The following is a 14,964-nucleotide window of genomic DNA, read 5'->3' on the forward strand; positions in this document are numbered from 1 at the left end:
ATAAAAATGTACAGAGTAATGTGTGTGTGTGTGTATATTCTGTTATCGGTTTTCATCTCCCCTTTCTGCCCCCCCCCCCAAAAAAAATCAAATAAAAAAAAAAATCGGTGGTCCTAAAATCGATGAGTAGGCTTCGGCAGTCACCCGAGAAAAGTTCACCGCCCCCCCCCCCAAAAAAAAAATCAAAAAAAAAATCGGTGGTCCTAAAATCGATGAGTAGGCTTCGGCAGTCACCCGAGAAAAGTTCAGACTTAGTTCCCACCAAACTGAAATTACTTACACAACAAGGCACATGTACAGTAAGGCCGCCATTAATTTCTAAAGACACTGTTCTGCTATTATTTGTTAAAATGTAGAAGTGGGTGTGCTGGCGGGACGTGCTAGCCTGAGGTTTGCTCTTTCATTCCTATCAAATTTCTTCATTGTCTTCTCCTCCTTCTGTTTGGTGTGACTTTCTTCGCAGGCAGACCCTTTCATGGATCCTGGAGAGGACGGTGAAGCAGCTATGGCATGGAGCCTGAATTCTCCATCCAAGTAAGTACTCTTTTTTAATACCTCCATCTACAGCACTTACATGACTTTATTGTGTTGCAAGTACGGTAAAACTCGCTTCAGCACAGGGAAAAAGAGAAGAAAAAGACACTAGATCAGAACGAATGTTTTTATAACGGGCCAGGGAGAGAGAGAGAGAGAGAGAGAGAGAGAGAGAGAGAGAGAGAGAGAGAGAGAGAGAGAGAGAGAGAGAGAGAGAGAGAGAGAGAGTGTGTGTGTGTGTGAGAGAGAGAGACGAGTGAGAGAGAGAGAGAGAGAGAGAGAGAGAGAGAGAGAGAGAGAGAGAGAGAGAGAGAGAGAGAGAGAGAGAGAGAGTCATCGCCAGTGTAGGGCCTATTGTTGGCCCCCGTGTATCACACATCAGTGGTCGCGCACACTATGTTATGTATAGGCTTGGTGACGACGAAGACAACGAATGTACCTCTGCGGCTCGACATTCTCCGCGGTTGGTCATAACCTTTCTGTCCTTCCGAAGTTCGTTTATACTGTGTGTTACATATTATTCATGCCACGGCATGTGGTATGTTTCCAGACGTCAGACGTATCTGTTGTAGCCAGAACATTTCACGTCTGTTTTTCTGGTGACGTTGAAGACTGTTCTGGCAACAGCAAAAGGCGCGGCGTGTGCGGATGGATCGGCGTCTCAGATGTTGAGTTAAACCTACCATCTTTCACGGGTGACAATGATCAAGTGTTGCTGCGGTTTTTGAATTAGATGTGAGTCACCCCCCCCACGGGTCATTGACATAATAATATCGGCAGACAGACACACACGAATTAAACTCTCATCTTCTGCAAGCCGCTGCGACCCTCTGAACCACAGAAATTGGTGAACCCTTCTTTTCAATCTAGGGGAAAAAACAAAAAAAAAACAACAACAAACAAACAACCCAACCCGAAACAAACCCCAACAAAACAATAAAATAAAAGATAAAGGTACTCGAATTTTTTTCTTTTTTTTAAACGTTTATTTGCTGAATGACTAAAATAATCTACTTGAACAACGTTGAAGGCACAGGACAATCACTCCGAGTGACTAAAAAACAAGACATTCCGTATGTACATATGATTTGGCAGTTCTGGCGGGCCAGTCTCTGATATGTGGGTCCAATCTGCTGCCCTCTCCCTCCTCCCTCACTTGCGGTGGGTCAACGCGGGCTGCTGCTCTGGGCAATGCAGTTAGGACACGAGAAATGAAAAAAAATGGAAAAAGTGAGAATGGGAGAAAAAAAAAAATAACCCAACTGAAATGAATGTAACAACACTGATTCATTAAAAAAAACTATCGCCATGTTCAAAAGCACACCACATTAAAGTGATACATACACAATACCAGGAGCTGTTTTTTGTGTGCGATGAAAGTCATCGGTGGTATGTTCTTAGTTTTTCTTAAAAATCCAATTAAAATATTACAACAAACATTGGCGTACAACAAAGACGGGAAATTTGTTCTGAAGAGTTTCCTAAAAGCAAAAGTTTTTCTGCCAAAACGAAACCAGCCCCAACTTCAAGTTAAAAACCCATCTTGAAATATATCAGGAACAGCAAAACATATGTCGCTTGTTGAGGTAACCTTTGCATATAAAAAAAAAGTCATTTAAAAAGAGTAGAAATTCAGAAAATCATTTTCCTATTTATTATCTGTGCTGGGAGTTTTTTCTTAGCATTGTTCCAAACATCATTGACAATGTTAAAGTGAGTTTTTAAATGTATCATGAAGCTGAAAAGACTTTTCAAAAACTGAGTAAACAAAACTGTCACTTATCTGATTACATATGTATCAACTGGACCATTTTTAAGATGCATTTGTCAAAACATCTATTCTTGGTTACCCTATGATCAGAAGCAACAAAAGGAAACATTCTCCATTAAAGTACTAGGTGAATTATTAAACAGAAAATGATCATAGAGACACTGGTACAACTCTGAAGAATAGTAAGTGAATATTGGCATATTGCCCCATGGCAAATGAGTAGCATATGGCTGAAATGGAAATCAGGTTCCTATTTTCTGACCATGTGACAAGATGGGTAAAAAAAAATAAATGATAATGTCTCCAGATGCCAAATCGGACGCAAAGCAAAACATATATATCTATTTACAGTTGCAGGCAGGGAGTATCCTGTCATTTTTTTTGGTTTCTTCACACAAGTGGAATTTTTTATACTTTTCTTTTTTTTTTTTGCCTTTTCATAAACATAAAAATGTGATTCTTTCACCCTTTTCTGAGCATTTTTTTTTTTAAAACATTTTTATTCAGCAGTATGAAAACGGAAAGAGAGAACACAGAAAATTATTTTGCTTATCAAGAGAATACCGTACATGAAATGCCACAAAAATAATATTTAAAAAAAAAGAGAATTGTCATGCACAACAGTAAAAGAAGTAAGCTCAGAAGTATGAAACGAATCACAATCACAGAGCATGACAATGAATGACCATAAAACAAATGCACATACTACGATGGGAAAATCAGCAAGACACAGTGCATTATTATGTATAACATGTATATATAGGTATGTATCGTATTGTATGTAAATCGATATACAAGTAAATAGTTACCAAAGCATTATCTGCTCTTTGTAATTCTGTCTCTGAAACATAATTATAGCTGCATGCAAAATGTTGTTTATTCAATGACAACTCCACAATTCTTTGAGCCTCAATAACTTTTCATCTTATCGGACAAGTAAGGCAGTCTGCAATTTAACCCCAGAAGCTGTTTCCTTAACTCAAAAGTGGCAGTAGTTGAACATGTTTCCATTCTGAGCTCTTTGTTTCAAATCATTTGTCTCTATATATAGAAAGAGAGATGAGCAGTCCTTGATAGAATCATGAAACTTAAGCAAATTTTTGTAACAAGTTTGTCTAGAACAAAATAGGTGACCCACAAAAAACATTTTCGCACCAAGTTGGTGTATTTTTCCACTCTCCAGCGCTGATGTACTGAGGGAAAAAAGGAAGGAAGAAAACTTCCTTTTTCAAAACTTCATAACCTGCAAAGATAACTAAACACTATCGTTCTTACCCCCCCCCCCCCAACCAGAAGCATAAAATTCTACTTATGAAGAAGTCATATCTTAGTTATGTACAGATAATTGTTTATACATTTAGGTGATCTGAGAATAATTTCCTTCCCCCCCCCCCCCGGTTCCTACTCTATAGATCATATGGCCACAGTTCATAAGAAAACTACAGCTAGGAGCACAAGAACCTCCTCAGCCATAATAGTATATGAAAACTCCCAAAAATCTTTTTGAATTATTTTGCTGGACAAAAGACGAAATCACAGTTAACTTATGTACATCATGACCAAGTAGCCTAATGACGGTCAACTCCATCCCTTCAAAAATGTCAAAATAACGCGTTATGTAATAGGCCTACTTAATTCTGTTCAAATATTGAACAATAGGCCTATGTGCTGCGAATTGAACAAATCTTAACTCTTACAAATTCTCAAGACTGATAAACCAGACATATAAAAATAGCAGCATGAAGTAGTGTGCACATTTGGTTACCACAGTATCTAAGTAAACCGAAGCTGTTTCAAAATGACCCTTAGAGACGCATTACCAGACTTTCTGGCACTCCCCTTACCCCCTCTGTTTAATCAGAACGTATGCCTAGCAAACACTACCTGCACAGGAAATTTATTTCACACTAAGAAGAGTGCAACTGGGGGAAAAACATTATAATATAATATTATACAAATATGTTCCCTTTGTCTACATCTGCAGAAAGCAAAAAAACACCTACCAAAAGTGAGAAAAGCAACAACTGGATGAACAGTAACTTCTCAGGCCATAGAAAATGAAACATTCCTAAAACAAATTAAGAAAACAAAATTCTCAAAACAAGCCTGTCCCCATTACACTCAAACCTCACACACAAAAAATCCCGAAACTATATAAAAAAAACAACAACCCCTCTCTCAACTATAAAATCACTCCACATAAAAGGAAAAACATTCACATGTTTCAACTATCTATCTCTTAGTCAAAGTATCATGAAAGAAAACAGGTAGAATGTGAGAGACAGAGTATAATATATGATCTAGTTATAACATGAACACCAATATATGAGTTCTTGGTTCATAAATCATCAGATTCTCTGACAGTATGTAAAAAAACCCACCCCAAACTCCATGTATTTTCCAGTTACATCAGAATTAGCCTAAAAGTAGAGAGACGAGTAACAAACTTCGCAACTATGTTGTGATAAACTACTTTGACTCTACTTGAACTAAATTCTATCTCTATAACTATAAGCACAATCATCTCTAAGCACTTAGGCCTACTATGCTCTAGACGTTATGGTTCACACTTTAAAATGAAGAAAATGTGACATAGAATAAGATAAAAAGTGACAGAAAAAAGATCTATCTTCACTGGACTGGAAAAAAAAGTTAGCTTACAAAAATATCAATGACCTAACATGAACCGGGTTAATGGTACAGTGTAGAGTAACATGAAAGAGTACAAGAACTTCAAGTCTGAGAACAATTGCAGTCTTCTGTACTTTTTGGCTGTTACTATCAAATGTATGAGAATCTAATTCAAAGAAATCTCAAAGAAGAGGAAATAAATTGCACTGGGGGGCTCAACCTTCCACGCAAACAGAAATTGTAAGGAAAATAAAATGTAACAATACCACATGGGGTAACGTTGGTGGAGAAGAGCAGCTTCTACAGGCCCACTCTTTCCTACATTTGTGACACACTCACACACACACACACAAACACAGTCAAAGGCTAATGCAAGTGTGAAAACTCCATTCACAAAACATTGGAATATAATAGACAAGTATAGAACCCTGGCTCAAAAAAATAATTGTTCCCATCAGGGGGAGGAAAGGCAGTAGCTATATTTTTGTTAATGGGATATTTTTACAAGAAAAATTCTACACGTAAACAATTGATATTTTTTTTTATCAAGCAATTCAGCCTACAGAAATGCACTAGGAACTAATCATAACCAGCTGAAAATAAAAAAGTCGAAAAGCACAGCCTAATGACTAGTCCCTGAATACAGGAAGACAACGTTTATCTCCCATAAACAAAAACTGAAAAACTGAATGATACAAAAATATTCACTGAGTAGCAATAAACAAAAACCCTCTAAGAAAGAGGGAGTTTACTTTGATTTAGTCATGTACTAAATGGTGTATCAAGACTATAACCCTGTACGGTTAAAAAATGATTATTAAAAACTCAGTTAAACTCAGTCCTAAAAAAAGTCTTTAAAGAACACCCAACCCCCTCCCCTCCCGCAAATTTTATACAAAATTTGTGTAAAAAATCTGCCATTACCACCAGTCCTCTCTTTAACTAAAAAGCAGATGAGGGCACAGGTAGTGTACAATGTTATACAATCAGCACTGCCATCCCTCCCCTGGGGGAAGGTGCTCTACACTGAGGCGTGTCGGCAAGGGAGGAGGATGAGATTTGTGCGAAAAGTTCTGTGATCGTCTCCCGTGGGTGTCCATCCAAGGACCACAGTGTCATGGTCAGCCAAAGCTTACTACACACTTTGAACAGTGCCAGGAACTTTCTGGAACAGTTCTAGCAGGCTCCTGTACATGATGAAATCTATTATCTTTGACAATAGAGGTCTCAGTGGGGAAAGTGTTGGTTTCAGATTGTACATCTAATTCTCCACCCATAGTACAACTTAAAAGTCACTATGTACTTTTTATGTTTTTTCCACCGTTCAAATTACTCCTTTTACAGAAAATGTTGTTTGACCAGCAAAAAATTCCAGCATATGTAGCCAAATAGTCCGTCTAAGAACAAGTCGGCTAGTCTGTCCAACAAAACTATTTCCATTTTCAAAATGTTCACAAATGCATGATAATAAATGAAAAAACAAGTAGACCCTTTCTTTTCCTCTACAACATTTTGTTACATGGAAGCTGTTCATCTGATGAAAAATCTTTTGTATTCAGTTGAGGGAAAATATAAAGACTGACTGATGAAACAATAATGGCTACAACAATCTGAGCACAGATAATAAAGAATAGAACATCTGCTGAATGAATGTTAATAAAAAGAATGATATAATACCCCTGATTAATATATTGTTCTAAAAGACCGTTAAAGAGTAGGACAACTATTTTTTTTTTCCAAGTGTTTTTTTTTTCTTTTGTGGACTTCTCCACAATGAAAAAAAAACCACATCTTTTTTTTTATATTAGTGTATATTAAGTGGGAGGGAGCGACTGTGGAGTACATAAACACTAGCTGGGAATAATGTGTGGCTGACACGATAGGCCAAGCAACTACCGACGTGTAAGAGTAATATTTTACTAATATCATGTCAGAAGGGCACAAGTGTGTTGAGGCTATTCAAATAGAAACATGTAATGAAAATAACAACTAGTCACCTACGTCAACAAACAGACCGCTAGAGAAAGCAAGGTGGCCTCATAAAATACACAAGTGTAATGCACTAAACATTAGAATGAAAGGGGAGTAGGACAACTGGTTTTTTTTTTTGGGGGGGGGGGGGGGGGAGCTAAGGAAGAATGATTGAAATTCTTGATAAATACAGTACATAAAAACTGAACAATGCCCAAACACTTCACATTAAAAAAACAACAACTGTGTGTTAATTATGTCATCAAATAATGACAGCATGACAATTAGCATCAGCCAATGCACATTGACCACAGCATGCAAACACTTTTAGAAATTAACTGGGAATATGGGACAGCTCCAACACAGTATATATTATTGAAAAAGAAAACAAAACTTTAAAAACCAGCGCAAACTTCTAAACTCTTGAAAAAACTTAAATAATCAAAATTAAAGTTTAAGAAAGGAACTACAGAAGCACCTAGGACCCCTTTTGTGTGAGCACGGCCAGATACAGACAAAATGTTTGGATTTTTATGCTCTCTGTTAAAACCGTGCTAATCTATTCTTAGGCAACATAAAAAAAAAAGAAAAAATTATATTTCTCCAAAAGCAAGACTTTCAAAAGCTAAAAATGCACAAGAATTATCAATTTATCTTAAAACAACAAAAGCAGAATTTCACTATTGTGTTTCCATCAATGCCTTTTCGAGAATGTGAATTTGTACGCCTGCACGTGTATGAAAGAGTGTGTGTGCGTGTGTGTGTGTATGAGGCCAAGTATGCATGAGAGAGATCCAAAGTTCCATCTCTGTCATGGAAGGAGGGCCTGTCTTTCCATTTACAATGTAAACCTAGCATAGGCTACTTCATGTCACTCTGTGTCCTGTACAAATGTAATGTAAGACTATAACGCATTTTACTCGGATGTCCTGTGCCATGCAACTCGGGACTAAGCCTTGTGTTACAATAAATTCTGCGCTTTTTGTGTGATGACATCAATACACTAGGAAAGTGTGTGTGAAGATCTGAAACGTGAGAGGACAAAACTGCCAGAGAAAACAAAATTCTCAAAACACACTGCAATTCATCTTGTAAGTCTGAGAGGGGAACCCTCCCATCAGAAAAAACGAGAGAGTTGCCCGTGTGTGTGTGAGCGCAGTGCAACTCTCAGCGGTGACCCACTCTGGCCTGCGATTTGGCAGGCATCACGTCCAGAGCCCGCAGAAGTTCTCTCCCCTGTAGAAGATTGGCGGCCGGGGCCGGAGCGTTGACCTCGCAGTCGTGCCTGGTCAGGTTGGGCAGGAGATGGGAGCGAAGGACCTGACGATGGGAGGGTAGAAACAGGTCATGTACGTTATAATCAAACCACAACTTTATAAACACACAAATCAAGTATGTTTTAGAGAGTGCTTTACCGTATTTATGGCACTTGCAACAAAATAAGGTCATATAAGTGCCAAAGACCAGAGATGCTACAAGAGAGTTTAGTTTAAGTAAGTGTTTTATGGCACTTGCAACACAAGAAGGTCATAAAGTGCCGAATAGTAGAGGTGTTACAAGAGAGTAACAAATAAAAAAAGAAGGAAATGAGAAAAAGACGATAGATGTTTGATAGAAATGAAGAAGCAAACCACACCAAAGCACCCACCAACCACCCACTACAAGAATGTAGCAAACACAAAAAGTAAGGAGTGGGTGGTTGGCAGGTGCTCTGGTGTGGTTTGCTTCTTCTTTCCTATGAAACATCTATCGTCCTTATCTCCCCTTCTTCTTTTTTATGTTTGTTACTCTCTTGTAACACCTCTAATCTTCTGGCGCTCATATGACCTTGTGCAGTTGCGAGCGCTGTAAAACCTCTACTAAAACTTTTAAAAAGTAAGGACGAGAAATAAGGACGATAGATGCTGTATAGAAAAGAAGGAGCCGCCAAGCACCCACATAGGCATACAAAGACTCGCACTGCAATAATATTGTTGCTGCCTATGTCATTTTTTGTCATTTTGAGAAAATGTAAAAAAGACAGAGCACCCAAGTTATAACTTGTGAAAAAAAAAAAAAAAAGGTGAAAATGAGAGGCACTGTGGCGAATTCCAGGAGCTTGTCAAAATAATGAAATCAAAACAACAGACACTTTTCCACCTGAACTTTGGCGGCTGTATTCTCACTTCTATTTTTCTCCGACAGTGGGCGATCACCACCACCTCCTTCAATCACAAATATCTCGATTTCTATTCAAGATGAGTATTTTTTTCATCAAGAGCAAGACAAATAAACAAGCTTCAAGATTACACCAGTAACTCCTCATGACCAGTGCCTGACTTCACAGTGTCCTGTCACAAATGTCTTAATAATCGGAATTTCAGACCATTCAACTGTCATTATTCACTTCAGGCAGGAAGTTCAACTTGTTGGTGTAATTAATTCACACCCATCCCACCCCCCCCCCCCCTCCAAACCCACTCCCCCCTGAATTACATACACACTCACACAACACCTATTTCCTTTCCAACAATACACACGCATGTAGGCTGCTAGGCTTGTCATCAGTGCAACCCCCCCTACCCTCCACCTTCCTCTCTTTTTTTTCTTGGTAAGGGCTTTACGGCGCTCGCAACTGCATAAGGTCATATGAGCGCAATCCACATTAAACATTTTTAGTTAGTAGGAAATTTGGAATTTTGCTCGGGTGGCGGCTGAAGCCTACTCTTATCAATTTTAGATAACCAAGGGATCTTTACAAGAAAGCTAGGTGTAGATCTTTTCTACCAGAAGATCAGGGGTGTGGCTGAAAGACAGCAGTAAGAAGGAGCCAGGGAGTAGCAGTGGAAAGGCTGCAGAAAGAGTCAGAAGCCCAGAGGAGGGGGCAAAGGAGGTGAGGGGGTGGGGGCAGAAAGTGGAGACAAAAGCAGACGACAAAACATCATTAGAGGGCAGTAGGAAAGGATATGTGAAAGGAGACAAATTTTAGAGAAGAACATTTTTTTCGTCGCTACCAGGATTCGAATCCGGGACCTTTGAATGAGAGACGAACACCTTAACCTCTAGTCCATGAGAGCCCCCGACAAATTTTAGAGAAGAACATTTTTTTCGTCGCTACCAGGATTCGAACCCGGGACCTTTGAACAAGAGGCGAACACCTTAACCTCTAGGCCACGAGAGCCCCCTCCCTCCCTCCTCTTTACCCCATAACACAACTGTCACTCACCTCGGGCGGGACGCTCGCCTTGTTGCTAGCTTGGATAGCAGCAGCGGCTGCAGCAACACTGGCAACGTTGCTCACTTTGTAGCCGTAGTTTCTGTCCTCTCCGCGCAGCAGCAGGTTCAACAGCACGCTGTCCTTGTTGCTGCTGTTGACTGGTCCTGGAAGGTTTAGGTTTAGTTTGAGTTTGAGTGTGAGTTTCAGTAAGAGTTTTACGGCACTTGCAAACACTATAAGGTCATATACAAGTGCGGAAGATTAGATGTGTCGCAAGAGAGTAACAAATATGAAAAAAGAAGGAGGAGGGATCAGGACGATAGGTGTTTTTAGTTTTAATCATCAGACACAATCATGAACTAACCACACACGGACAATCATGGACTGACCACACACAGACGATTATCAGACACAATCATGGACTGACCACATACAATCATCAAACAATCATCACACACGGACAATCATGGACTGACCAGGCTGTGCCTCCTGGAGGGGACTGATGCTGCCGGGGCTGGCTGGAACTCCTCCCACCTGGTCCAGCCGCAGCACCTTGAAGTTGGGCGGCCCCTTTTCAAGGCTGTTCATGTCTAGAGGCCGTTTGAGCTGGAGGTACATGGTGTCCGGGGGCTGCTCGATGGAGGCCACCGCCGTGCTGCCCCCTAGCATGTCGCGCACGCTGCGCTTCGCCGTTGCCTCCGGTTCCTCGTCAAACAGCGACTGCTTGGGTTCAAACACAGACTCAGTGCGTCCAAACAGCCTGGTGGGGGACATATAAGACAAAAATGCAGTCAAACCTGTCTTTGTTGTCACCTGTATATGTACTGAAGGCTGCTGTTCTGGGACACCCTCATATTTTTTCCTCAAATTTTTAACCTTTCCATAGTCTCCCTATCCTACGTGGCCCCGATCAGTCATTGTCTTAATAACTCAGGCCAAAAAACCTGCTCATAGTGGTTACCTGCTACTTAAGTTATTCGTCAACCAATCCTCAGACTAAATGTGTACGTTCGATCAATGCAATAAGCTCTTTTGATTAACAACAATTTTGATGGAAATGAAATAGAAAAATACAAAAAAAAGACTTTATTTCTAACTATCTGTTGACTTTGTCAGGTGACCATATCTCAGACGATGTCCACAGCAGCCACCTATCTATAATGGTAAATAAATTTTAAACCCCCCCCCCCCCCCCCCCGACAGAATTTTGTCGAAATAAAGTTCTAGCACACCAACATCAGGGTTCATACTGCGCAGGAGATTTTTTTCCCCAAGACTTTTCCAAAAGTTTTCAAGACCAGATTTCTTTTTTCTAAGACAAATAACGTGTCATTTCGTAATGCAAAAATGCACATTATGTTTCACTCCAGAATGCGTAAAGTCAAGGTCTTCTAAACTTCGAGGAAATATTTTTGCAATAGATCTAGTTAAAAATTTGTTTTTCTAAAGAATTTTGCAGTTTTCCTAAAATTCCAAAAGTTTTCCAGTTTTCCAAGACCTGTACAAACTCTGCAACATACATGAACCACATCCTTACCCAGGGTTGATGTCCGTGGACAGATTAAAGAGGACGTTGGAAGACGGGGGCAGCAGGCCCAGGTCCTCGTCACCGTCCATGGGGATGTAGGGCGCCCTCATGTCAAAGTCAATGTCCTCTATGTCCTGCTCCTGCTCACTGGTCTTGATGGACTGGAAAAACTTGTCCATGGACTCCACGTCATCGGGCACTGCCATGCTCAGGTAGTCGTCAGGACTGGCAATCTGGGAGGGAAATCAGGGGAGTGCAAGATGATTTTAATGATTGTAACTTATATGAAGACGTCAGGGTACAAAGAAATGACAGTCATATTAACTTCTTTCCAAGTTATAAATTTTAAAAAAAATCCAAGTTCATAATACTATTTACATCATGCACATTCATGCTCTACTGTAAGCTCTGTGCTCTTTACAATTACTGTTACCCCAACATACCTTGGAACACAAAGAAACATCTTCTGCTTCCTTGGAAGCATCCAGTGCAAGCAGCAGATTAAACCCTCAAATGCTAACAAACTGAGAAGACCTTTCACTGTCTTTAGCCGGGTACCCATTCTCTCCTGGGTGAAGTCGGGCAAATTCCAGTAAAGTGCCTTTCCCAAGAACATAACCCATGACCTTTAAATTTTGAGCCCAACAACTTAACCACTAGACCATTGATATATAAGTCTCTAAGACATGTGAGACATGCTACTTCATAATATCGGACTATTCAAAATAAGCGGATCTGTCTCACGGAAACGCTTCTTACCCTGGAGGAGGTGTTGGAGGACATCATGGAGGCTGGGGAGGCGTCCTTACGGTAGCACAAGTCCGGAGTGCTGGCCCCTGTCCCTGGCTCTCTCTTCAGCACGCATTTCTCCACCGCAGGCGACAGCAGAACTGTGAGGAGGGGCGCGGCGTGGTGGGAAAACACAAGGCAAAGAGTTTATGTTTTGTGCAAGTCCTAAAGAGCTGATCACTTTACTGATGCCTCTCAAACATTGGCAAACTCGGATAATAAACTCCTTTTACTGGAGACATATTGTCCTTTTCATATGCAATCATTATGTCAAAAGAACCGACTCATCGCAAATGTCATGTCTTAAATGAGTCATTGCCTCCTAAAAGGGAAAAATCTGAAAACTACCAAATCTAAAAGAAAACCCCCCCCAAAAAATTGCCCTTTTACATATCTATAAAGCAATAGAAGTAAAGAATCTGTTCCAGGAAATGCAATTGGCTTTTGACTTATTCAACCCACAAAATCTTTAATACAAAGGGCTTGGTTAACTAATTTTACTTTCATTTTCAGTTTTATGGCTCTTCATACTCCTCTGCCCACAGTTCACTTCCCGTAATACATCGGTTAGGTCTGTGTCATTTTTATTCACAGGCACCTTGCAATGCACTGTGCAGAATACATTGTTCCACCTGCATTTTACAGTCTAGATCATTTTAACACTTCTTAAATCTGGCAAAAAATCTGATTAAAAAAAACCCAACAAAATATTGAAGTTGCACCTTGATGCTCGAGAAATGCTTCACTTGCTTTTTCAAATTTTGGCAAAGCCAAACAACACAGTGGCATCGTATTTACATTACAGGTTTGTAAGTTTACATTGGTGAAAAGCTAAAAAGCCAAAAAAAGATTTTAAAAAACCAGTAGTCATCCCAAGATGAGCTCTATGTGTTTACACAAACATTGGCTTTGCTTTAAGTAAAAAGAGCGCTCTTATATGACTGCATGTAGTTGCAAGCGCCGTAAAACTCTTACAAAACTAACTAGAGTAAAAAGAAGCACAGACAGAAAAATATGGCAGAGTGAAAATTCTACCATCACTGAAATGAGAGAGATTAGGATACGTACAGTCATTAGCATACGCAGAGAAGGACAATGGCACGCTCTCCTCTCCAGCATTGGGCGCCAGGTAGGACAGGTCCTCTGGCTCGTCGTTCAGGTCTGTGGGACAAAGACAGACAATTACGAAATATGTTTTAGTCTTAGTAAAGCTTTATAGGCTCTCGCAACAGCATAAGGTCATACGAGCGCCAAGGGGTGGATGTCAACAGAGAAGTCCAAGGGGGGAATCAGGCTTGCTCTGCTCACCTCTCTAGCCTCAACAGCACAAAGTCTGCTTCGACTATCAAGGCACCCCGGAAATAGCAGTTCACAAGAGAGTGAAAAAACATACAAAACAAGAAGAGGAAAATGATGATGGTAAGGATGAGGAAAGAAAAGCAGCAGTTCCCCCTTGTTGTTCCGACACAGTATGAGCATGACATTGAAAAATCAGCCCATTTACAACAATTCTACTGTACATAAGAGCATGTTAATATCCTCCCTTTGGTAAAGACACTTCCATTAGTAGCATTTCTCGGGGGGGGGGAAGGAGGGAATACAAAATATGGCTGGACAAACAGAAACGTCTCTCTCACTGTAAAACTCAAGGGGAAAAAATCACAATGGACAGATTCAGAACACGTGTACAGGAAACGGGCGTGGATCTGGGTGAAATTGCAAGAATTTAACACCTTTGTCTCTCTATCTGTAGATGTGCTTTTTTTTCTGATTGGATTTTTATGAGAGTGACGTCTGTTCAGCATGCGCATGTGGCTCTCTGAGTTTTTGTTGGTGTGCACATGCTTCTACATGGGTGGGCAGAGTGCAATCTTGTCAGTATACCAGAGTGCGAGAAAATGTTCTCCAACAAGTATCAATGTAAATGATATGAGTCTTAGGAAGGTAAGCAGAAAGTTGTTGTTCATGACTATCTTAGACTTTACGACTGAATGAAAACCTCACTTATGTATGGAAAGAAAAAACTTAGTAGAATACATTCAGACACATCTACAAATACACACAGGCACACACAAAGAGAGCGAGAGATTTGAGAGCGAGAGATTTGAGAGAGAGAGAGAGAGAGAGAGAGAGAGAGAGAGAGAGAGAGAGAGAGAGGAGGAGAGAGAATAATACAACAAGAATTCATAACACATGCACACACGCAAATACACACACACTTTCTCTCTCTCTCTCTCTGACTTTCTCTCTTCCCTTCCCTTCCCTCCTTCTCTCTCCTCCACTCACTCCTCAAAAACTCACATCTGACAGATCCCTTCATCTCTGGAGGCACAAAGTAGACCTTCTCCACACATACACACACACACAAACACTTTCTCTCTCACTTTCCCCCTTCCTCTCCCTTCCCTCCTTCTCTCTCCTCCACTCACTCCTCAAAAACTCACATCTGACAGATCCCTTCATCTTTGGAGGCACAAAGTAGGCCTTCTCCACACACACACACACACACACACACACTCTCTCTCTTTCTCTCTCTCTCTCTTC

The 14,964-nt window shown here is 40.3% G+C and overlaps 1 protein-coding gene across 1 annotated transcript in view; it reads right to left on the reverse strand.

Moving 5' to 3' along the window:
* Positions 1–1,497: 1,497 nt before the first annotated feature.
* LOC101850742 (endothelial PAS domain-containing protein 1) overlaps positions 1,498–14,964 on the reverse strand; it is a gene marked incomplete at its 5' end in the record, with an annotated part of 34,773 nt that continues 21,306 nt past the window's right edge. Inside the window, 7 exon segments of the mRNA XM_013086214.2 lie at positions 1,498–8,227; positions 10,113–10,267; positions 10,580–10,863; positions 11,641–11,864; positions 12,391–12,521; positions 13,489–13,581; positions 14,722–14,759. Coding sequence (XP_012941668.1) covers positions 8,075–8,227; positions 10,113–10,267; positions 10,580–10,863; positions 11,641–11,864; positions 12,391–12,521; positions 13,489–13,581; positions 14,722–14,759 — 1,078 coding nt within the window.

The sequence above is a fragment of the Aplysia californica genome, unplaced genomic scaffold, assembly GCF_000002075.1.
Source record: "Aplysia californica isolate F4 #8 unplaced genomic scaffold, AplCal3.0 scaffold00444, whole genome shotgun sequence".
In the NCBI taxonomy this organism is placed as follows: Eukaryota; Metazoa; Mollusca; class Gastropoda; order Aplysiida; family Aplysiidae; genus Aplysia; species Aplysia californica.